This window comes from Coregonus clupeaformis, chromosome 40 (genome assembly GCF_020615455.1).
Source record: "Coregonus clupeaformis isolate EN_2021a chromosome 40, ASM2061545v1, whole genome shotgun sequence".
In the NCBI taxonomy this organism is placed as follows: domain Eukaryota; kingdom Metazoa; phylum Chordata; class Actinopteri; order Salmoniformes; family Salmonidae; genus Coregonus; species Coregonus clupeaformis.
The window spans coordinates 28,147,429-28,172,496 of record NC_059231.1 but is presented as its reverse complement, the minus strand read 5'-3'; the positions used below and the strand labels follow the sequence as shown (position 1 = coordinate 28,172,496).

Below are 25,068 nucleotides of genomic sequence, written 5' to 3'. Positions count from 1 at the left end.
TTTTAATGGTAGGTTTATTTGAACAGTGAGAGACAGAATAACAAAAAAAAAATCCAGAAAAATGCATGTCAAAAATGTTATGAATTGATTTGCATTTAAATGAGGGAAATAAGTATTTGACCCCTCTGCAAAACATGACCTAGTACTTGGTGGCAAAACCCTTGTTGGCAATCAGAGGTCAGACGTTTCTTGTAGTTGGCAACCAGGTTTGCACACATCTCAGGAGGGATTTTGTCCCACTCCTCTTTGCAGATCTTCTCCAAGTCATTAAGGTTTCGAGGCTGACGTTTGGCAACTCGAACCTTCAGCTCCCTCCACAGATTTTCTATGGGACTAAGGTCTGGAGACTGGCTAGGCCACTCCAGGACCTTAATGTGCTTCTTCTTGAGCCACTCCTTTGTTGCCTTGGCCGTGTGTTTTGGGTCATTGTCATGCTGGAATACCCATCCACGACCCATTTTCAATGCCCTGGCTGAGGGAAGGAGGTTCTCACCCAAGATTTGACAGTACATGGCCCCGTCCATCGTCCCTTTGATGCGGTGAAGTTGTCCTGTCCCCTTAGCAGAAAAACACCCCCAAAGCATAATGTTTCCACCTCCATGTTTGACGGTGGGGATGGTGTTCTTGGGGTCATAGGCAGCATTCCTCCTCCTCCAAACACGGCGCGTTGAGTTGATGCCAAAGAGCTCCATTTTGGTCTCATCTGACCACAACACTTTCACCCAGTTCTCCTCTGAATCATTCAGATGTTCATTGGCAAACTTCAGACGGGCATGTATATGTGCTTTCTTGAGCAGGGGGACCTTGCGGGCGCTGCAGGATTTCAGTCCTTCACGGCGTAGTGTGTTACCAATTGTTTTCTTGGTGACTATGGTCCCAGCTGCCTTGAGATCATTGACAAGATCATCCCGTGTAGTTCTGGGCTGATTCCTCACCGTTCTCATGATCATTGCAACTCCACGAGGTGAGATCTTGTATGGAGCCCCAGGCCGAGGGAGATTGACAGTTATTTTGTGTTTCTTCCATTTGCAAATAATCACACCAACTGTTGTCACCTTCTCACCAAGCTGCTTGGCGATGGTCTTGTAGCCCATTCCAGCCTTGTTTAGGTCTACAATCTCTCTCTTTGGTCTTGGCCATGGTGGAGAGTTTGGAAGCTGATTGATTGATTGCTTCTGTGGACAGGTAACAAACTGAGATTAGGAGCACTCCCTTTAAGAGTGTCTCAGCTCGCTACCTGTATAAAAGGCACCTGGGAGCCAGACATCTTTCTGATTTGAGAGGGGGTCAAATACTTATTTCCCTCAATAAAATCCAAATCAATTTATAACATTTTTGACATGCATTTTTCTTGATTGTTTTGTTGTTATTCTGTCTCTCACTGTTCAAATAAACCTACCATTAAAATTATAGACTGATCATTTCTTTGTCAGTGGGCAAACGTACAAAATCAGCAGGGGATCAAATACTTTTTTCCCTCACTGTATATTACGCATTGCAAAAAAAATACAATAATAATCAATTACACTGATTTCAAGATGTCTTTGGTACATAATTGGTCTAGCCTATACTCCAAAAGTAAACAAATTCGAGTAATCACTTGTGAGTGTGGACTGTTGTTGTTATTATTATTATTGACTGGTTACCTTATGTTACTCTCCAAAATATCTATCCATGAGTCTGGTAGAGAACGTATAGCCCTTGGCGATGCTGTTGGTTCATTGATTGTGCAGGGTGGCGTACAGAGTTAGCCTATAATTGTACTGAATTTGATTTTGAATAGCTTAGTAATTGGGTAACACATTACCTTTTAGCTAAACAGAATATATCTCCACCATGTGTTTCCATCTCTCCTTGCTCTCCTTTATTCCTTTCTAGAGCGCGCAGAGGGGCTGTCAACAGTTTAATTAAATGTTTTGTTGTGAACATTTTACTATCGATGTTCCCGAACAGATTTCACCTCCCAAATTAAGCACTGGGTAGCTGCAGGAACAGGGTTGGAGAGCCCATGGCACACAGTTTAGGCGGAATATCACCTGTCGCACTGTGAGCGCATGCTCCTCAACAGTGGTTGACACGTGGAGTGGAATAGGTGTTTTTTATATTTACTTCTCAGCTGCTCGTATTATGAACATGCTCCGCTATAAAACCGAAGTACCGGCATCATTGAAAAACGGACTGGCGGGAAAGCGCGCGCCTCCATTCACTATTCGAGTGCATACGGATTACGTATTTTTTCTTCTGCCCATTTGGCCCATTTATCATTCTAATTAATTGTACATATTAGTAAAGACTAGTTTAAATTGAGGATAATCTGATGGGTGAAAATATTATCAATTGATGAGAGAACCGCTGTGCAGCTTGAGGCAAGGAACAGAGCGCAAGCATTTTTTTGAAGCTTTCTTAAATCATCAATAGCCTATAGTAGCATCATGCAGCCCATGTTTTGATTTCTAAGACATTCGAAGGTTTGTATCATTCACAACTAAAGTTGCCAAATACCTCTAAATCTAGCATATAGGAGCTGTTTCAAATGATCACTTTTATGCTCAACATAGCCACTTCAAATTCACACTCTCCAGAATGGGAAAAATATCCGTTAAATTAAATGATTCTTACTATAAAATCATATTATAAAATAATGGCACAGGACTTATAAGCATACAGTGGGGGAAAAAAAGTATTTAGTCAGCCACCAATTGTGCAAGTTATCCCACTTAAAAAGATGAGAGAGGCCTGTAATTTTCCTCATAGGTACACATCAACTATGACAGACAAATTGAGGAAAAAAAATCCTGAAAATCACACTGTAGGATTTTTTATGAATTTATTTGCAAATTATGGTGGAAAATAAGTATTTGGTCACCTACAAACAAGCAAGATTTCTGGCTCTCACAGACCTGTAACTTCTTCTTTAAGAGGCTCCTCTGTCCTCCACTCGTTACCTGTATTAATGGCACCTGTTTGAACTTGTTATCAGTATAAAAGACACCTGTCCACAACCTCAAACAGTCACACTCCAAACTCCACTATAGCCAAGACCAAAGAGCTGTCAAAGGACAACAGAAACAAAATTGTAGACCTGCACCAGGCTGGGAAGACTGAATCTGCAATAGGTAAGCAGCTTGGTTTGAAGAAATCAACTGTGGGAGCAATTATTAGGAAATGGAAGACATACAAGACCACTGATAATCTCCCTCGATCTGGGGCTCCACGCAAGATCTCACCCCGTGGGCTCAAAATGATCACAAGAACGGTGAGCAAAAATCCCAGAACCACACGGGGGACCTAGTGAATGACCTGCAGAGAGCTGGGACCAAAGTAACAAAGCCTACCATCAGTAACACACTACGCCGCCAGGGACTCAAATCCTGCAGTGCCAGACGTGTCCCCCTGCTTAAGCCAGTACATGTCCAGGCCCGTCTGAAGTTTGCTAGAGTGCATTTGGATGATCCAGAAGAGGATTGGGAGAATGTCATATGGTCAGATGAAACCAAAATATAACTTTTTGGTAAAAACTCAACTCGTCGTGTTTGGAGGACAAAGTATGCTGAGTTGCATCCAAAGAACACCATACCTACTGTGAAGCATGGGGGTGGAAACATCATGCTTTGGGGCTGTTTTTTCTGCAAAGGGACCAGGACGACTGATCCGTGTAAAGGAAAGAATGAATGGGGCCATGTATCGTGAGATTTTGAGTGAAAACCTCCTTCCATCAGCAAGGGCATTGAAGATGAAACGTGGCTGGGTCTTTCAGCATGACAATGATCCCAAACACACCGCCTGGGCAACGAAGGAGTGGCTTCGTAAGAAGCATTTCAAGGTCCTGGAGTGGCCTAGCCAGTCTCCAGATCTCAACCCCATAGAAAATCTTTGGAGGGAGTTGAAAGTCCGTGTTGCCCAGCGACAGCCCCAAAACATCACTGCTCTAGAGGAGATCTGCATGGAGGAATGGGCCAAAATACCAGCAACAGTGTGTGAAAACCTTGTGAAGACTTACAGAAAACGTTTGACCTGTGTCATTGCCAACAAAGGGTATATAACAAAGTATTGAGAATGTTATTGACCAAATACTTATTTTCCACCATAATTTGCAAATAAATTCATAAAAAATCCTACAATGTGATTTTCTGGAAAAAGAATTCTCATTTTGTCTGTCATAGTTGACGTGTACCTATGATGAAAATTACAGGCCTCTCATCTTTTTAAGTGGGAGAACTTGCACAATTGGTGGCTGACTAAATACTTTTTTCCCCCACTGTATCTATCTCTGCTAAATGAACAAGCCTATGGCATGGAGTATAGCCAGAGAACATACAATAGGCCAACTTGTATTTTGTTCTTCTGAAATACATTTTCTTCATATTTCTTTAGACATGACAAAAATAATGGATTTATTGTGATGGTGTATATTAAATTGATAAATCAGACTTTTAAATGTAGATGTTCCAAAGGCACGCATCAGCAGCTTCTATGCATGGAGGCCTAGAGAGGCTGAACGTGTTTGTTAATTAACGGTCAATTACCGTGAGACCGACAGTCTTTTGCATGACATTAACCGGCTGAAGAAATGTCATTCCCGCCACCGTAGGTCATCGCATATCACTTTGGATTTTGCCCTATAGTTCAGAACGAACCATATTACAATTACTCCTATTTAGTATTGGTCATCTACAGTTGCCCTGTCAGTCGAGCAGTTACCATGACAGCAAAACCCTAAAATGTTCTCCCCTGATTTTTACTAAGGTTAAGAGTGGTCATTTGTCTCAAATTAATGTTGATTCAATTGCTAATGATGGTGCTTTTGTTACAATTCCTAATTTGTTCCCCTCCCTTTTCTACCTCCATCCATCCCTCTTTCCTTCTCTCAGTATAACAAGCCCAGTGATATGGTGGTCCCAGAGATGGTCAACGGTCTCCAGGACAACTTGGATGTGGTGGTCTCTCTCGCCGAGAGGCATTATTACAACTGCAACTTCAAAGTGTGCTACAAACTCACTTCCATGTAAGTTTGATAACTAACCGCTGGCCCACCTTTTAACTAGAAATAAACAGACTGGCCCCTCCTATTTATTGGCAGTCTGCTGGTGTTAATCGGCAAAACTAACCTTTTTTTGTTTCTAACCTCTAAACGTCTAAGCTGTTGGGGGGTACTAAGCTAACATATTGAATGCTTTTAAGATGGTCATACCATGGATCATTTAGCTATTTGATTTAGAATTTTAAGACCCCAGGTCAAACATTTTTTGGGGGGAGGGGATAAAATATTGAATTTGGCCTTTACTACTATATATAGCCTATTGAAGCATTAAATAACACGTTCATAAATGACAAAGACAGTCAAAATAAATCATACGATTTTGAAGTGTCTGTCCTATATCTAGGAGATATAAGAAAGCTCAGGAAATATTTACGTTTTTTCTTTTGGACACATTTAACTCCTTTTTGTTGGCACAAAACTACGTCCGTTCGTTCGTATGGGTTACCTTCAGACGAGTCTGCAGGTGTTAAATCGGCCAAACAAACCTTTTTTTTGTTTATAAGATCTGATATGATATACACTTGAGTGGACAAACCATTAGGAACACCTTCCTAATACTACGTTGCACCCCCTTTTGCCTTAGAACGGCCTCAATTCGTCTGGGCATTGTCTATACAAGGTGTTGAAAGCGTTCCACAGTGATGCTGGCTCATGTTGACTCAATTGCTTCCCACAATTGTGGCAAGTTGGCTGGATGTCCTTTGGGTGGTGGAACATTCTTGATACACAGGAAACTGTTGTGTGTGAAAAACCCAGCAGCGTTGCAGTTCTTGACACAAACCGGTGCCCCGGCACCTACTACCATACCCCGTTCAAAGGCACTTAAATATTTTGTCTTGGCCATTCACCCTCTGAATGGCACACATACAGAATCCATGTCTCAAGGTTTAAAAATCCTTCTTTAACTTGTCTCCTCCCCTTCAAAACACTGATTTGAAGTGAATTTAGCAAGTGATCCCAATAAGGGATCATAGTATTCACCTGGCCAGTCTGTCATGGAAAGAGCAGGTGTTCCTAATGTTTTGTATTCCAACAAACATGTTTTGTATGTTTATTGGAATATTATTCTCTCAGCTCGGCTCAGTTCTGTGAAAAGGGTATGTTTCATACTGATAATTTGGCCCGTCTACATATCCTGAATGTTTTGTTTCTTCAAGGGTGATGGTGAAAGACCCATTCCATGCCAACTGTTTACCTGTTCATATAGGAACACTGGTGGAGCTCAGCAAAGCAAATGGTAAGCCTGTTGATGCTCTCCTTTTAAGTGTGTTTATTCATGCATACTCATGAATCTCATAAATCAAAATTGTTTGAGAAAAAATATGTACCATGATTCTCTGCTCTTTATACACCCACAGAACTGTTTTACCTTTCACACAAGCTTGTGGACTTGTATCCCAACAACCCAGTAAGTATAACCCCTGCTTTGTATACCACTACTCTCCTCTGCTATGAGTATACCCGCCACATGAAGCTGCTGAGGGGAAGACTGCTCATAATAATGGCTGGTGCGAATGGAATGGCATCAAACACCTGGAAACCATGTATTTGATACCATCCTGCTCCCAGCCATTACCACCAGCCCATCCTCCCCAAGTAAGATGCCACCAACCTCCTGTGATACCCGTCTATACTTGCATATTGACAGTGCACATATCCAAGCTCTAATTGGTACAGTATGTTTGTTTTCTTTATGCATTAACATTTGCCCACTAATCAAATGGTAAACATTGTTTTCATCCAGGTCTCTTGGTTTGCTGTGGGATGCTACTATCTAATGGTCGGTCACAAAAATGAACACGCGCGTCGATATCTCAGGTACATGATGCAATGACTTTTCTCATTGCCAGGCCTATTCTATTTTCAGCAGTCAGACGTTGGTATTCAATAGAATGTAGAATAAAATATATTTTGATTAATTCGCTTGCTGCTGAATCAAATCTACACATTGCAAAGTACTATTTACATACACTACCATTCAAAAGTTTGGGGTCACTTAGAAATGTCCTTGTTTTCGAAAGAAAAGCTATTTTTTTTGTCCATTTTAAAAATAACATAAATTTGATCAGAAATACAGTGTAGACATTGTTAAAGTTGTAAATGGCTATTGTAGCTGGAAACGGCTGATTTTTAATGGAATATCTACATAGGCGTACAGAGGCCCATTATCAGCAACCATCAATCCTGTGTTCCAATGGCACGTTGTTTTAAAATGATAAACTTGGATTAGCAAAGGCTAATTGATCATTAGAAAACCCTTTTGCAATTATGTTAGCACAGCTGAAAACTGTTGTGCTGATTTAAAGAAGCAATACAACTGGCCTTCTGGAGACCAGTTGAGTATCTGGAGCATCAGCAATTGTGGGTTCGATTACAGGCTAAAAATTTCTTCTGAAACTCGTCAGTCAATTCTTGTTCTGAGAAATGAAGGCTATTCCATGCGAGAAATTGCCAAGAAACTGACGATCTCGTACAACGCTGTGTACTACTCCCTTCACAGAACAGCGCAAACTGGCTCTAACCAGAATAAAAAGAGGAGTGGGAGGCCCCGGTGCACAACTGAGCAAGAGGACAAATACATTAGTGTCTAGTTTGAGAAACAGACGCCTCACAGGTCCTCAACTGGCAGCTTCATTAAATAGTACCCCCAAAACACCAGTCTCAACGTCAACAGTGAAGAGGCGACTCCGGGATGTTGACCTTCCAGGCAGAGTTGCAAAGAAAAAGCCATATATCAGACTGCCCATCTTAATCTTTTCTTTTTATTGACCAGTCTGAGATATGGCCTCCCACTCCTCTTTCTATTCTGTTTAGAGCCAGTTTGCGCTGTTCTGTGAAATTGCTTGTCTTTCGAAAACAAGAAAATGTTTAAGTGACCCCAAACTTTTGAACGGTAGTATACATACATACATACATACATAAACGCAGCAAAAAAATAAACGTCCTGTTACTGTCAACTGCGTTTATTTTCAGCAAACGTAACGTGTAAATATTTGTATGAACATACCAAGATTCAACAACTGAGACATAAACTGAACAAGTTCCACAGACATGTGACTAACAGAAATTGAATAATGTGTCCCTGAACAAAGGGGGGGTCAAAATCGAAAAAGTAACAATCAGTATCTGGTGTGGCCACCAGCTGTATTAAGTACTGCAGTGCATCTCCTCCTCATGGACTGCACCAGATTTGCCAGTTTTTGCTGTGAGATGTTACCCCACTCTTCCACCAAGGCACCTGCAAGTTCGCGGACATTTCTGGGGGGAATGGCTCTAGCCCTCACCCTCCGATCCAACAGGTCCCAGACGTGCTCAATGGGATTGAGATCCGGCCTCTTCGCTGGCCATGGCAGAACACTGACATTCCTGTCTTGCAGGAAATCATGCACAGAACGAGCAGTGTGGCTGGTGGCATTGTCGTGCTGGAGGTTCATGTCAGAATGAGCCTGCAGGAAGGGTTCCACATGAGGGAGGAGGATGTCATCCCTGTAAAGCACAGCGTTGAGATTGCCTGCAATGACAACAAGCCCAGACCATGACGTACCCTCCACGTCCAAATCGATCCTGCTCCAGTGTACAGGCCTCACTCATTCCTTCGACGATAAACGCAAATCCGACCAGCATCCCTGGTGAGACAAAACCGCGACTCATCAGTGAAGAGCACTTTTTGCCAGTCCTGTCTGGTCCAGCGACGGTGGTTTTGTGCCCATAGGCGATGGTGTTGCCGGTGAGGACCTGCCTTACAAGCCCTCAGTCCAGCCTCTCTCAGCCTATTGCGGACAGTCTGAGCACTGATGGAGGGATTGTGCATTCCTGGTGTAACTTGTGCAGTTGTTGTTGCCATCCTGTACCTGTCCCGCAGGTGTGACGTTCGGATGTACCGATCCTGTGCAGGTGTTACACGTGGTCTGCCACTGCGAGAACGATCAGCTGTCCGTCCTGTCTCCCTGTAGCGCTGTCTTAGGCGTCTCACAATACGGACATTGCAATTTATTGCCCTGGCCACATCTGCAGTCCTCATGCCTCCTTGCAGCATGCCTAAGGCACATTCACACAGATGAGCAGGGACCCTGGGCATCTTTCTTTTGGTGTTTTTCAGAGTCAGTAGAAAGACCTCTTTAGTGTCCTAAGTTTTCATAACTGTGACCTTAATTGCCTACCGTCTGTAAGCTGTTAAAGACAGCAAAAAAAGAAACGTCCCTTTTTCAGGACCCTGAGTTTGCATGCATACATACAGTTGAAGTCAAAGTTTACATACACTTTAGCCAAATACATTTAAACTCAGTTTTTCACAATTCCTGACATTTAATCCTAGTAAAAAATTCCCTGTTTTAGGTCAATTTGGATCACCACTTTATTTTAAGAATGTGAAATGTCAGAATAATGGTAGAGAGAAATGATTTATTTCATCACATTCCCAGTGGGTCAGAAGTTTACATACACTCAATTAGTATTTGGTAGCATTGCTTTTAAATTGTTTAACTTGTGTCAAACGTTTCGGGTAGCCTTCCACAAGCTTCCCACAATAAGTTGGGTGAATTTTGGCCCATTCCTCCTGACAGAGCTGGTGTAACTGAGTCAGGTTTGTAGGACTCCTTGCTCGCACACGCTTTTTCAGTTCTGCCCCCATATTTTCTATAGGATTGAGGTCAGGGCTTTGTGATGGCCACTCCAATACCTTGACTTTGTTGTCCTTAAGCCAGTTTGCCACAACTTTGGAAGTATGCTTGGGGTCATTGTCCATTTGGAAGACCCATTTGCGACCAAGCTTTAACTTCCTGACTGATGTCTTGAGAATGTTGCTTCAATATATCCACATAATTTTCATTCCTCTTGATGCCATCTATTTTGTGAAGTGCACCAGTCCCTCCTGCAGTAACCACCCCCGTGCTTCACGGTTGTGATGGTGTTCTTCGGCTTGCAAGCCACTCCCTTTTTCGTCCAAACATAACGATGTTCATTATGGCCAAACAGTTATATTTTTGTTTCATCAGACTAGAGGACATTTCTCCAAATAGTACCACCTTTGTCCTCATGTGCAGTTGCAAACCATAGTCTGGCTTTTGTATGGCGGTTTTGGAGCAGTGGCTTCTTCCTTGCTGAGCGGCCTTTCAGGTTATGTCGATATAGGACTCGTTTTACTGTGGATATAGATACTTTTGTACCCGTTTCCTCCAGCATCTTCACAAGGTCCTTTGCTGTTGTTCTGGGATTGATTTGCACTTTTCGCACCAAAGTACGTTCATCTCTAGGAGACAGAACGCATCTCCTTCCTGAGTGGTATGACTGCTGCATGGTCCCATGGTGTTTATACTTGCGTACTGTTGTTTGTACAGATGAACGTGGCACCTTCAGGCATTTGAAATTGCTCCCAAGGATGAACCAGACTTGTGGAGGTCTACCATTTTTTTTCTGAGGTCTTGGTTGATTTCTTTTGATTTCCCCATGATGTCAAGCAAAAAGGCACTGAGTTTGAAGGGAGACCTTGAAATACATCCACAGGTACACCTCTAATTGACTCAAATTATGTCAATTAGCCTATCCGAAGCTTCTAAAGCCATGATGTCATTTTCTGGATTTTTCCAAGCTGTTTAAAGGCACAGTCAACTTAGTGTATGTAAACTTCTTACCCACTGGAATTGTGATATAGTGAATTATAAGTGAAATAATCAGTCTGTAAACAATTGTTGGAAAGATTACTTGTCTCATGCACAAAGTAGATGTCCTAACCGACTTGCCAAAACGATAGTTTGTTAATAAGAAATTTGGAGTGGTTGAAAAACTAGTTTTAATGACTCCAACCTACATGTATGTAAACCTCTGACTTCAACTGTACGTACATACATACAGTACCAGTCAAAAGTTTGGACACCTACTCATCCAAGGGTTTTTCTTTATTTTGACTATTTTCTACATTGTAGAATAATAGTGAAGACATCAAAACTATGTAATCATGTAGTAACAACAAGTGTATGTGTGTGTATATATATATATATATATATATATATATACTAATTGACTCTGCATTCGCTCCGTGACAGACTAGAATATCTCTGATTTACACTAACGTCCTAATTCTGTCTCCCGCAGCAAGGCGACAACTCTGGAGCGGACGTACGGTCCGGCATGGATCGCCTACGGTCACTCGTTTGCGGTGGAGAGTGAACACGACCAGGCCATGGCTGCGTACTTCACCGCTGCTCAACTGATGAAGGGGTATGTACTGTTATTGTACCCAGACCCCCCTTCCACACACGCACATAGACACCCCCACATCCACTGAACAGGATGTGTGCTAAAAAGCAAAGTTGAGTGTGTTCAAAGGCATCTTGCTAAACAGGGCTGCCTTGGTCATTGAAAACAGTGAGAAATGTACAGTGTCATAACAAACTGATGCAAATAAAATATCTTCATAAGCATATAACTTGTACTTGCACAACCTTCCTTGCCCATTAGCATTTCCCCTAACCTTTGCATTCATCTCTCCTGTCCAGGTGCCATCTCCCTCTGTTGTACATAGGGCTGGAGTATGGCCTTACTAACAACTCTAAACTGGCCGAGCGCTTCTTCAGCCAGGCCCTAAGCATCGCACCAGAAGACCCCTTTGTCATGCACGAGGTGGCCGTAGTGGCCTTCCAGAACGGAGAGTGAGTAACACGCATACTATTATTTTTGCACAGTCTCAATGCACACTCGCAGGGCCCTGAACACTGACACTCCAACACGAACACTCACTCCATAATTTGCTCACACACACATAATATGCACATACATTTATACTGACTCTACACACGCATACCCACTCACATACAATCATCATATATGCTGCTGCTACTCTGTTTATCATATATCCTTACGCTTATACATATCTACCTCTATCACTCCAGAATCCCTGCACATTGTAAATATGGTACTGGAACTGACTGACCCGTGTGTGTGTGTGTGTGTGTGTGTGTGTGTGTGTGTGTGTGTGTGTGTGTGTGTGTGTGTATATATATATATATATATATATATACACACACACACACACACACACACACACACACACACACACACACACACACACACACACACACACACACACACACACACACACACACAAAATAAAGGGAACACTAAAATAACACATCCTAGATCTGAATAAATGAAATAATCTTATTAAATACTTTTTTCTTTACATAGTTTAATGTGCTGACAACAAAATCACACATAAATTATCAATGGAAATCAAATGTATCAACCCATGGAGGTCTGGATTTGGAGTCACCCTCAAAATTAAAGTGGAAAACCACACTACAGGCTGATCCAACTTTGATGTAATGTCCTTAAAACAAGTCAAAATGAGGCTCAGTAGTGTGTGTGGCCTCCACGTGACCTCCCTACAACGCCTGGGCATGCTCCTGATGAGGTGGCGGATGGTCTCCTGAGGGATCTCCTCCCAGACCTGGACTAAAGCATCCGCCAACTCCTGGACAGTCTGTGGTGCAATGTGGCGTTGGTGGATGGAGCGAGACATGATGTCCCAGATGTGCTCAATTGGATTCAGGTCTGGAGAACGGGCGGGCCAGTCCATAGCATCAATGCCTTCCTCTTGCAGGAACTGCTGACACACTCCAGCCACATGAGGTCTAGCATTGTCTTGCATTAGGAGGAACCCAGGGCCAACCGCACCAGCATATGGTCTCACAAGGGGTCTGAGGATCTCATCTCGGTACCTAATGGCAGTCAGGCTACCTCTGGCGAGTACATGGAGGGCTGTGCGGCCTTCCAAAGGAATGCCACCCCACACCATGACTGACCCACCGCCAAACCGGTCATGCTGGAGGATGTTGCAGGCAGCAGAACGTTCTCCACGGCGTCTCCAGACTCTCACGTCTGTCACATGTGCTCAGTGTGAACCTGCTTTCATCTGTGAAGATGAATTTGCCAGTGACGAATTTGCCAATCTTGGTGTTCTCTGGCAAATGCCAAACGTCCTGCACGGTGTTGGGCTGTAAGCACAACCCCCACCTGTGGACGTCGGGCCCTCATACCACCCTCATGGAGTCTGTTTCTGAACGTTTGAGCAGACACATGCACATTTTTGGCCTGCTGGAGGTCATTTTGCAGGGCTCTGGCAGTGCTCCTCCTGCTCCTCCTTGCACAAAGGCGGAGGTAGCAGTCCTGCTGCTGGGTTGTTGCCCTCCTACGGCCTCCTCCACATCTCCTGATGTACTGGCCTGTCTCCTGGTAGCGCCTCCATGCTCTGGACACTACGCTGACAGACACAGCAAACCTTCTTGCCACAGCTCGCATTGATGTGCCATCCTGGATGAGCTGCACTACCTGAGACACTTGTGTGGGTTGTAGACTCCGTCTCATGCTACCACTAGAGTGAAAGCACCGCCAGCATTCAAAAGTGACCAAAACATCAGCCAGGAAGCATAGGAACTGAGAAGTGGTCTGTGGTCACCACCTGCAAAACCAGTCCTTTATTGGGGGTGTCTTGCTAATTGCCTATAATTTCCACCTGTTGTCTATTCCATTTGCACAACAGCATGTGAAATGTATTGTCAATCAGTGTTGCTTCCTAAGTGGACAGTTTGATTTCACAGACGTGTGATTGACTTGGAGTTACATTGTGTTGTTTAAGTGTTCCCTTTATTTTTTTTGAGGTGTGTGTGTGTGTGTGTGTGTGTGTATGTATATATATATATATATACACACACACACACATCTATACAGTGAGGGGAAAAAAGTATTTGATCCCCTGCTGATTTTATACGTTTGCCCACTGACAAAGAAATTATCAGTCTATAATTTTAATGGTAGGTTTATTTGAACAGTGAGAGACAGAATAACAACAACAAAATCCAGAAAAACACATGTCAAAAATGTTAAAAATTGATTTGCATTTTAATGAGGGAAATAAGTATTTGACTCCCTCTCAATCAGAGAGATTTCTGGCTCCCAGGTGTCTTTTTATACAGGTAACGAGCTGAGATTAGGAGCACACTCTTAAAGGGAGTGCTCCTAATCTCAGTTTGTTACCTGTATAAAAGACCACATGTCCACAAAGCAAGCAATCAATCAGATTCCAAACTCTCCACCATGGCCAAGACCAAAGAGCTCTCCAAGGATGTCAGGGACAAGATTGTAGACCTACACAAGGCTGGAATGGGCTACAAGACTTGGCAGCTTGGTGAGAAGGTGACAACAGTTGGTGCGATTATTCACAAATGGAAGAAACATAAAAGAACTGTCAATCTCCCTCGGCCTGGGGCTCCATGCAAGATCTCAGTTGCAATGATCATGAGAACGGTGAGGAATCAGCCCAGAACTACACGGGAGGATCTTGTCAATGATCTCAAGGCAGCTGGGATCATAGTCACCAAGAAAACAATTGGTAACACACTACGCCGTGAAGGACTGAAATCCTGCAGCGCCCGCAAGGTCCCCCTGCTCAAGAAGGCACATATACAGGCCCGTCTGAAGTTTGCCAATGAACATCTGAATGATTCAGAGGAGAAGTCGGAGAAAGTGTTGTGGTCAGATGATGCCAAAGAGCTCCATTTTGGTCTCAACTCAACTCGCCGTGTTTGGAGGAGGAGTAATGCTGCCAATGACCCCAAGAACACCATCCCCACCGTCAAGCATGGAGGTGGAAACATGCTTTTGGGGGTGTTTTTCTGCTAAGGGGACAGGAGATCTTCACTGCATCAAAGGGACGATGGACGGGGCCATGTACCGTCAAATATCCTTCCCTCAGCCAGGGCATTGAAAATGGGTTGTGGATGGGTATTCCAGCATGACAATGACCCAAAACACACGGCCAGGGCAACAAAGGAGTGGCTCAAGAAGAAGCACATTAAGGTCCTGGACTTGGTACTTGGTGGCAAAACCCTGGTTGGCAATCACAGAGGTCAGACGTTTCTTGTAGTTGGCCACCAGGTTTGCACACATCTCAGGAGGGATTTTGTCCCACTCCTCTTTGCAGATCTTCTCCAAGTCATTAAGGTTTCGAGGCTGACGTTTGGCAACTCAAACCTTCAGCTCCCTCCACAGATTTTCTATGGGATTATGGTCTGGAGACTGGCTAGGCCACTCCAGGACCTTAATGTGCTTCTTCTTGAGCCACTCCTTTGTTGCATTGGCCGTGTGTTTTGGGTCATTGTCATGCTGGAATACCCATCCACGACCCATTTTCAATGCCCTGGCTGAGGTTCTCACCCAAGATTTGAGGATACATGGCCCTGTCCATCGTCCCTTTGATGCGGTGAAGTTGTCCTGTCCCCTTACCAGAAAAACAACCCCAAAGCATAAAGTTTCCACCTCCATGTTTGACGGCGTGGATGGTGTTCTTGGGGTCATAGGCAGCATTCCTCCTCCTCCAAACACGGCGAGTTGAGTTGATACCAAAGAGCTCCATTTTGGTCTTATCTGACCACAACACTTTCACCCAGTTCTCCTCTGAATCATTCAGATGTTCATGGGCAAACTTCAGACGGGCCTGTATATGTGCTTTCTTGAGCAGGGGGACCTTGCGGGAGCTGCAGGATTTCAGTCCTTCACAGCGTAGTGTGTTACCAATTGTTTTCTTGGTGACTATGGTCCCAGCTGCCTTGAGATCATTGACAAGATCATCCTGTGTAGTTCTGGGCTGATTGCTCACCGTTCTCATGATCATTGCAACTCCACGAGGTGAGATCTTGCATGGAGCCCCAGGCCGAGGGAGATTGACAAGTCTTTTGTGTTTCTTCCATTTGCGAATAATCGCACCAACTGTTGTCACCTTCTCACCAAGCTGCGTGGCAATGGTCTTGTAGCCCATTCCAGCCTTGTGTAGGTCTACAATCTTGTTCCTGACATCCTTGGAGAGCTCTTTGGTCTTGGCCATGGTGGAGAGTTTGGAATCTGATTGATTGCTTCTGTGGACAGGTGTCTTTTTATACAGGTAACAAACTGAGATTAGGAGCACTCCCTTTAAGAGTGTGCTCCTAATCTCAGCTCATTGCCTGTATAAAAGACACCTGGGAGCCAGAAATCTTTCTGATTGAGAGGGGGTGAAATACTTATTTCCCTCATTAAAATGCAAATAAATTTTTAACATTTTTGACATGTGTTTTTCTGGATTTTGTTGTTATTCTGTCTCTCACTGTTCAAATAAACCTACCATGAAAATTATAGTGATAATTTCTTTCAGTGGGCAAACGTACAAAATCAGCAGGGTATCAAATACTTTTTTCCCTCACTGTGTGTGTGTGTGTGTGTGTGTGTGTGTGTGTGTGTGTGTGTGTGTGTGTGTGTATATATTATTCTTTTGTCGTTAACAAACTATAGTTTTGGCAAGTCAGTTAGGACATCTACTTTGTGCATGAGACAAGTAATCTTTCCAACAATTGTTTTCAAACAGATTATTTCACTTATAATTCACTGTATCACAATTCCAGTGGGTCAGAGGTTTACATACACTAAGTTGACTGTGCCTTTCAACAGCTTGGAAAATTCCAGGAAATGATGTCACGGTTTTAGAAGCTTCTGATAGACTAATTGACATAGTTTGAGTCAATTGGAGGTGTACCTGTGGATGTATTTCAAGGCCTACTTTCAAAATCAATGCCTCTTTGCTTGACGTCATGGGAAAATCTAAAGAAATCAGCCAAGACCTCAGAAAAATAATCGTAGACCTCCACAAGTCTGGTTCATCCTTGGGAGCAATTTCCAAACGCCTGAAGGTACCACGTTCATCTGTACAAACAATAGTACGCAAGTATAAACACCATGGGACCACACAGCCGTCATACCGCCTTGGAAGGAGACGCGTTCTGTCTCCTAGAGATGAACGTACTTTGGTGCGAAAAGTGCAAATCAATCCCAGAGCAACAGCAAAGGACCTTGTGAAGATGCTGGAGGAAACAGGTACAAAAGTATCTATATCCACAGTAAAATGAGTCCTATATCGACATAATCTGAAAGGCTGCTCAGCAAGGAAGAACCCACTGCTCCAAAACCGCCATACAAAAGGCAGACTGCGGTTTGCAACTGCACATGGGGACAAAGATTGTACTTTTTGGAGAAATGTCCTCTGGTCTGATGAAACAAAAATGGAACTGTTTGGCCATAATGACCATCATTATGTTTGGTGGAAAAAGGGGTTTTCTTGCAAGCCGAAGAACACCATCCCAACCGTGAAGCACGGGGGTGGCAGCATCATGCTGTGGGGGTGCTTTGCTGCAGGAGGGACTGGTGCATTTCACAAAATAGATGGCATCATGAGGAAGGAAAATTATGTGGATATATTGAAGCAACATCTCAAGACATCAGTCAGGAAGTTAAAGCTTGGTCGCAAATGGGTCTTCCAAATGGACAATGACCCCAAGCATACTTCCAAATGTATGGCAAAATGGCTTAAGGACAACAAAGTCAAGGTATTGGAGTGGCCATCACAAAGCCCTGACCTCAATCCTATAGATAATTTGTGGGCAGAACTGAAAAAGCGTGTGCGAGCAAGGAGTCCTACAAACCTGACTCAGTTACACCAGCTCTGTCAGAAGGAATGGGCCAAAATTTACCCAACTTATTGTGGGAAGCTTGTCGAAGGCTACCTGAAATGTTTGACCCAAGTTAAACAATTTAATGGCAATGCTATCAAATACTAATTGAGTGTATGTAAACTTCTGATCCACTGGGAATGTGATGAAAGAAATAAAAGCTGAAATAAATCACTCTACTATTATTCTGACATTTAACATTCTTAAAATAAAGTGGTGATCCTCACTGACCTAAAACAGGTTATTTTTACTGGTATTAAATGTCAGGAATTGGGAAAAACAGAGTTTAAATGTATTTGGCTAAGGTGTGTGTAAACTTCCGACTTCAACTGTACATACATACATACATAGTATGCTTACTTTCTCGTGTTTTTATTTTGATTTCTCGTGTGTTCGTTGTACTTTGTTATTTTTAGTATTAGATTGTTATTGATTACCGCATTTTTGGGCATTTCACTATACTTGTACATGGGACATTAAAACTTAAGATGATACCAGTATTGCAATATATTTTTTCCATAGCAAAAATGATAACACAAAGCAGACCACAGTCTTTAGTCCTTTAAAAACCTGCTGTATGTCATATATTATGTGCTATAGCTTGGAAAATAAATAAATGTCACTCTAGATAACGGCGACATGTTTGTTTCCAACATTGTGGTTGTTTTCCTAAAGAAGTTACTTTCGCTTTGTGTTTTCTTTCCTTGCCACGATACTAACGAGTATTGCGATACTGGTATCATCCCGGCCCTAACACATACTGGGATAATATGTATTTCTACTCACCCACACTGGGAAAATGTACGCATGTGTACACTCACACGTGTGCTCCGAAGATGATGTATAACACACTAGAATACCTCAACGTGCACACATTTGGCTGAGAGCTTTTCCTTTTGCGAGGGTCGAGACATCTTTGCCGGAAATGTCAATTTCTAACACTTAGACCCAGAAGTTTATCACACAGCTACCAAATTACGCAAGATTTTACTTCTGGGTTAACCGAGATTAGGTTGTGACTAGAAATGTGAGTTCTGTCTATTTAGTAGGAAACGATGATCCAACAGCTGGACCTGGCAATGCGTCCACCATAGTTGCTGGAACTGTGCCGGAAAGGACCATTTGAAAAGACAAAATCTGAGCTAGCACAGTACTGTTCAGGCTGACACGATAGTGTGTGAAAGGTACTATTGCTTTATTTTTTAAATGTATTCATGTGTGGATTTTGCTGAAATGTCTTTTGATTCTTCCCTTTTCAGCTGGAAAACAGCCGAGAAGTTGTTCCTGGATGCCATGGACAAGATCAAAGCCATTGGGAACGAGGTAGCTGGTCATTTGAATCGAGTCCCACATGTATCATGCTCCATCTTTATGTTTTGGGACTTCTTAATCATACTATCAACATATTTTACATACATGGATAACCAACTGGTTTCATTTTGACCCAAAGAAGAAACTATTGGAAAAAGCAACAATCATAGCAAAGTATCAACTTAATTCTTATTAGAACATTATTAGACATGTAAATAATGTTATCTGAAGAAACAAAATTACGAAAATACTTTTAGCACAATTACAGCACATTTGCATATTCTAGAAAACGAAAATATAAATTTTCCTCTTAAATAATGTGCAGCCCTTTTCATTATTTATTTACTTACCTCACAGGCAGCGTTAGCATTGCTGCTAGTGAAACAATGGGAGTGGTAGGGCCTACAGTAGGATGCTTCAAAAAGCATGTACAGTAACCCAAACACCATAACAAGTCTCTCACACAGAATATTATAGGAATTCTGGTATTTATAACACTTCCTGTAAAATATTTTTTTTGGGGGAGAATACACACCAATAGAGCACTGTATACATATCGAGGGTAGCTGGTTTCTGTATTAGTTCTACCAAGTATTTACAGTGAGGGGAAAAAAGTATTTGATCCCCTGCTGATTTTGTACGTTATTTGAACAGTGAGAGACAGAATAACAACAACAAAAAATCCAGAAAAACGCATGTCAAAAATGTTATACATTTATTTGCATTTTAATGAGGGAAATGAGTATTTGACCCCCTCTCAATCAGAAAGATTTCTGGCTCCCAGGTGTCTTTTATACAGGTAACGAGCTGAGATTAGGAGCACACTCTTAAAGGGAATGCTCCTAATCTCATCTTGTTAACTGTATAAAAGACACCTGTCCACAGCAGCAATCAATCAATCAGATTCCAAACTCTCCACCATGGCCAAAACCAAAGAGCTCTCCAAGGATGTCAGGGACAAGATTGTAGACCTACACAAGGCTGGAATGGGCTACAAGACCATCGCCAAGCAGCTTGGTGAGAAGGTGACAACAGTTGGTGCGATTATTCGCAAATGGAAGAAACACAAAAGAACTGTCAATCTCCCTCGGCCTGGGGCTCCATGCAAGATCTCACCTCGTAGAGTTGCAATGATCATGAAACGGTGAGGAATCAGCCCAGAACTACACGGGAGGATCTTGTCAATGATCTCAATGCAGCTGGGACCATAGTCATCAAGAAAACACTTAGTAACACACTACGTCGTGAAGGACTGAAATCCTGCAACGACCGCAAGGTCCCCCTGCTCAAGAAAGCACATATACATGCCCGTCTGAAGTTTGCCAATGAACATCTGAATGATTCAGAGGAGAACTGGGTGAAAGTGTTGTGGTCAGATGAGACTAAAATGGAGCTCTTTGGCATCAACTCAACTCGCTGTGTTTGGAGGAGGAGGAATGCTGCCTATGACCCCAAGAACACCATCCCCACGTCAAACATGGAGGTGGAAACATTATGCTTTGGGGGTGTTTTTCTGCTAAGGGGACACGACAACTTCACCGCATCAAAGGGACGATGGACGGGGCCATGTACCGTCAAATCTTGGGTGAGAACCTCCTTCCCTCAGCCAGGGCATTGAAAATGGGTCGTGGATGGGTATTCCAGCATGACATTGACCCAAAACTCACGGCCAAGGCAACAAGGAGTGGCTCAAGAAGAAGCACATTAAGGTCCTGGAGTGGCCTAGCCAGTCTCCAGACCTTAGTCCCATAGAAAATCTGTAGAGGGAGCTGAAGGTTCGAGTTGCCAAACGTCAGCCTCGAAACCTTAATGACGATCTGCAAAGAGGATGTGTGCAAACCTGGTGGCCAACTACAAGAAACATCTGACCTCTGTGATTGCCAACAAGGGTTTTTGCCACCAAGAACTAAGTCATGTTTTGCAGAGGGGTCAAATACTTATTTCCTTCATTAAAATGCAAATCAATTTATAACATTTTTGACATGCATTTTTCTGGATTTTTTTTTTGTTATTCTGTCTCACTGTTCAAATAAACCTACCATTAAAATTATAGACTGATCATGTCTTTGTCAGTGGGCAAACATACAAAATCAGCAGGGGATCAAATACTTTTTTACCTCACTGTAGTACTGACAGACTTATGAGCTTTAATATATCAAGGTAATATTTATTTTGTACACGGTCATACCTAGTTTTAACCATAGGTGAGTACATAAGGTGCGTTGTCTCTGCAGGTGTTCTGTCTATACAGGTCCTCCTTCACCCTCTGGTGGATAACTTAATATTATGTCTCCAGAGAATCCTGGATTCAAATAAAGATGTTTTTTAGAATTGCCCTAGAATTACTACCTTTTTAGACAATACACACATGGGGAGATATCTTGTTATTATATCTCCAGATAAACCTAGATTCAAATAAAGGTGATATCTATGAAATTACTAAAGGCAGATATTTTTTTTTTTTTTTTTTGGGGGCGTTCAAAAAGTCCATATTGATACAGAAACACTAAACCATTATTTAGATTGTCAAATTTAAAGAATTGAATAAGTCACCTTTGGGCTATGATAAAAAATATGACCCCAGTCATTATCTTCTATACCCCCCCAAGGGTTATCTTCAATGCAAACATTCCTATTTTTTCCATGATTTTCAAGCTTTTGTATTTATCAGGTAACTGTGGACAAGTGGGAGCCTCTCCTGAACAACCTGGGTCACGTTTGTCGAAAACTGAAGTGAGTATGGAGATCCTCCCGGCATGTGTTTCCTCATCAGGACACCAGAGGGGTATGTCACGAAGCGGGATGATGAGTTGTGAGCTCTCTTTGGTTTATTCTGAATTCAACGTTGTCATGAAGATGGCATCACCGTTTACCTAGGTAAGTCGCTGGGCTATCCACGTGCGACATTTAGTGGCAGGTGTTGGATAAATATCCACCTTTTGTGATCTGGATGAAGCCTGAGCTAGAATGTGGAACAAACTGAAGTTAGCTAGTTTTAGCTAATCCAGAATATTTGTAGCTGGCTTTGTGACATTCCCTTTGAGGGTACGGAACTGAACAGAATGGAAGTTCTGACTGGCATCTCTCCTATGACATCATAGTTGTTGTCCTATCCTTGTTCTCACCACACTTATGGGTTAGGTAGGCAGGCATTTCTCTATTGTCTTCCAGGTACCACGTTAAAGGACAGGGATCCAAAATTAACCTGAGTGGTATTTCAGGTGGAGAGCTCGAGGTAATGAGAGGACCTATCTCCCGCTCTTTTTTTCTTTCTCTCTCCTCTGACTATTTTCAGAGACACGCACTTGCTCTCCTCAGTCCGTCTGTAGAAGTAGGACTCTAATTGAGTATTCATGCGTAGACCTGTTCATGAATAATGCCTAGTAGCCACTCAGCAGATCTAGGGAGAGGCTTTGCGGTACAAGTGGCAGTTTTGAAAAGGTTTGGGTACTTTTTATGTAAAGGTCCATCTTTGGTAATCTACACCTTGCAGTTCATGTTTTGTTTTTATTTTAATAAAGGCTTCTTAACAGGACTGCAGTGTTTACTGACCAATTGATTGAATCCGTTAAGTCAAACCCATGCGAACAACATACACATGGTACAGTATTTGATTTGTACAAGACCTGATGGGGGTGTTTTTCCTATGTGGTGAATTTGAAAACGACGACTATTTGGACCTAGGTCTGAGAGGGGATAGTATTTGGTAACATAATTTTTTGGATCTCTGAACACACCACAGGAGACTGCTGAGGGGAGGACGGTGACTGGAATGCTATCAAACACATGGAAACCATGTGTTTTGATGTATTTGATACCATTATCAGGAGCCCGTCCTCCCCAATTTTAGGTGCCACCAACCTCCTGTGGAACGCACCCAGACCAGGTAGAGCTCTAGTTTGGCTCTGGGAGAACTGTCTGATTGGTTCTGTCCTCCAATAGGAAGTATGACCAGGCTTTGGAGTACCACCGCCAGGCCCTGGTTCTCATCCCTCAGCACGCCTCAACCTACTCCGCCATCGGATATGTGCACAGCCTCATGGGAGACTTCGAGAGCGCCATCGACTACTTTCACACGGTACTGGTTATTCCGGGTTTTTTTCTTCTTTTTTTCTTTCATTTACATTTTTTTATCCGTTGACACCGAACCTGTGTGACATGTTGAATAAATATTGCTATACATTCTTTGTATGTTATTATTACAGCAATTTATGAGTTTTGCTTCCGTTTCTGACAGGCACTCGGTCTTAAAAGAGATGACACGTTTTCTGTGACGATGCTCGGCCACTGCATTGAGATGTACATTGGAGACACGGATGCCTACATAGGTCAAACTTCCTACATAGGTAAAACGACTTCTTTTGCAACCCATGCTAGAACAAATATGCAAAAAATATTAACTTGTATTTGTTATATTTCTAACAATGAACAGACTTGATGCAAGGCATTTAACAACTGTTGACTTAACTTTTCCGTTTTGCTTTTTCTGAGTGTAGTTGCTAGCGTGTGCCTTGCTGGTGAATTACATGTGTTAAAGGGGCAGTGCAGTTAAAAACGTGATATTTCCACACTATAGCTGGTTTTCCATCCATTTGGTGAACATATTTTCATGTGAATATTCTAAAATCTACATGCATTTTCCAAACCAGAGATGTTTTCATCAAATTTACTTGTTGCGGATAAAAGGCGGTGCGTGATGTAGTGCACATAAAAATAACTTTTGCTGTGAAATTCCCATGTAGTTAAATGTGTTTCCATCGCATTTGTCACAAAACATTTTTTAGCAAGTGTGCCCACTGGTATAGGCACGTGTGCTCTAGCCAACAGCTCGCAGATACGGTGCAGGTATAGCCGACATGATGAGATTATTATGCACAAAAGATAGATTATTTTTAGTTGTCAAATGGCAGCCGAACATCGATCATCATGTCACCAGAAGAAGACCCTCTATTTATTGGAAAGGAGCATCAAGGTCCTCACCGTGCACTTTCGCCACCCTGTGATAACTTATTGAATCTGTAGCCAAATAAACTGCATGCTTTCCTGAGTCGTAGTGGGAGGAACGCACCAAGTCATCGCGTGACTACAAGTTTACTTCGATATGATGGTTATTATATCTATTTGCTCATAATGCCATTTCTCGCATTATTAATTTTACAGACAAAAATATCCCACTTTGTCTAGCATATTTTGTTTTGTTGACGTTTGGAAAATGTACTGACGAATTTGATGTTTAAATCAGGCCTGTCGTAAAAAAAATAAAAAAATTATCCGACATGTACTTTACTTGCATAAAAAGGTTGGATGGAAACCTGGTTAATGAGGTCGAAATAACACTCAAACTGTGAAAATGATGATGCCCTTTTTGTGTAAGAGCTGTGGATAGTAACTGAGGATAGTCTAGACTCTAGAGCCTGCCAATCAGGGCTGTGTACAGTGCATTCGGAAAGTATTCAGACCCTTTACTTTTTCCACATTTTGCTATGTTACAGCCTTATTCTAAAATTGATTAAATAGTTTTTTCCCCTCATCAATCTACACACACAACCCCATAATCACAAAGCAAAGCAGGTTTTTAGAAATTAAGTATTCAGACCCATATTCAGTACTTTGTTGAAGCTCCTTTGGCAGCGATTACAGCCTTGAGTCTTCTTGGGTATGACGCTACAAGCTTGGCACACCTGTATTTGGGGAGTTCCTCCCATTCTTCTCTGCAGATCCTCTCAAGCTCGGATGGGTTCAAGTCTGGCCTCTGGCTGGGCCACTCAAGGACACTTAGAGACTTGTCCCGAAGCCACTCCTGCGTTGTCTTGGCTATGTGCTTAGGGTCGTTGTCCTGTTGGAAGGTGAACCTTCGCCCCAGTCAGGTCCTGAGTGCTCTGGAGCAGGTTTTCATCAAGGATCTCTCTGTACTTTGCTCCGTTCATCTTTCCCTCGATCCTGACTAGTCTCCCAGTCACTGCCGCTGAAAAACATCCCCACTGCATGATGCTGCCACCACCATGCTGCACAGATCTGTACCTCAACACAATCCTGTCTCTGAGCTCTATGGACAATTCCTTCGACCTCATGGCTTGGTTTTTGATCTGACATGCACTGTCAACTGTGGGACCTTTCTGTGCCTTTCCAAATCATGTCAAATCAATTGAATTTACCGCAGGTGGACTCCAATCAAGTTGTAGAAAC

At 42.6% G+C, this 25,068-nt stretch overlaps 1 protein-coding gene across 4 annotated transcripts in view; it reads left to right on the top strand.

Moving 5' to 3' along the window:
* LOC121551031 (cell division cycle protein 16 homolog) overlaps nucleotides 1-25,068 on the top strand; it is a 62,334-nt gene that overhangs the window by 26,242 nt on the left and 11,024 nt on the right. For all 4 annotated transcript variants that reach the window (XM_041863564.1, XM_041863572.1, XM_041863557.1 and 1 more), the window contains 10 exons: nucleotides 4,872-5,005; nucleotides 6,199-6,278; nucleotides 6,400-6,449; nucleotides 6,786-6,859; nucleotides 11,132-11,257; nucleotides 11,536-11,688; nucleotides 18,831-18,894; nucleotides 21,554-21,615; nucleotides 22,825-22,960; nucleotides 23,120-23,228. In XM_041863564.1, the coding sequence (XP_041719498.1) occupies nucleotides 4,872-5,005; nucleotides 6,199-6,278; nucleotides 6,400-6,449; nucleotides 6,786-6,859; nucleotides 11,132-11,257; nucleotides 11,536-11,688; nucleotides 18,831-18,894; nucleotides 21,554-21,615; nucleotides 22,825-22,960; nucleotides 23,120-23,228 (988 nt within the window). The remainder of the gene's footprint in view (nucleotides 1-4,871; nucleotides 5,006-6,198; nucleotides 6,279-6,399; nucleotides 6,450-6,785; nucleotides 6,860-11,131; nucleotides 11,258-11,535; nucleotides 11,689-18,830; nucleotides 18,895-21,553; nucleotides 21,616-22,824; nucleotides 22,961-23,119; nucleotides 23,229-25,068) is intronic.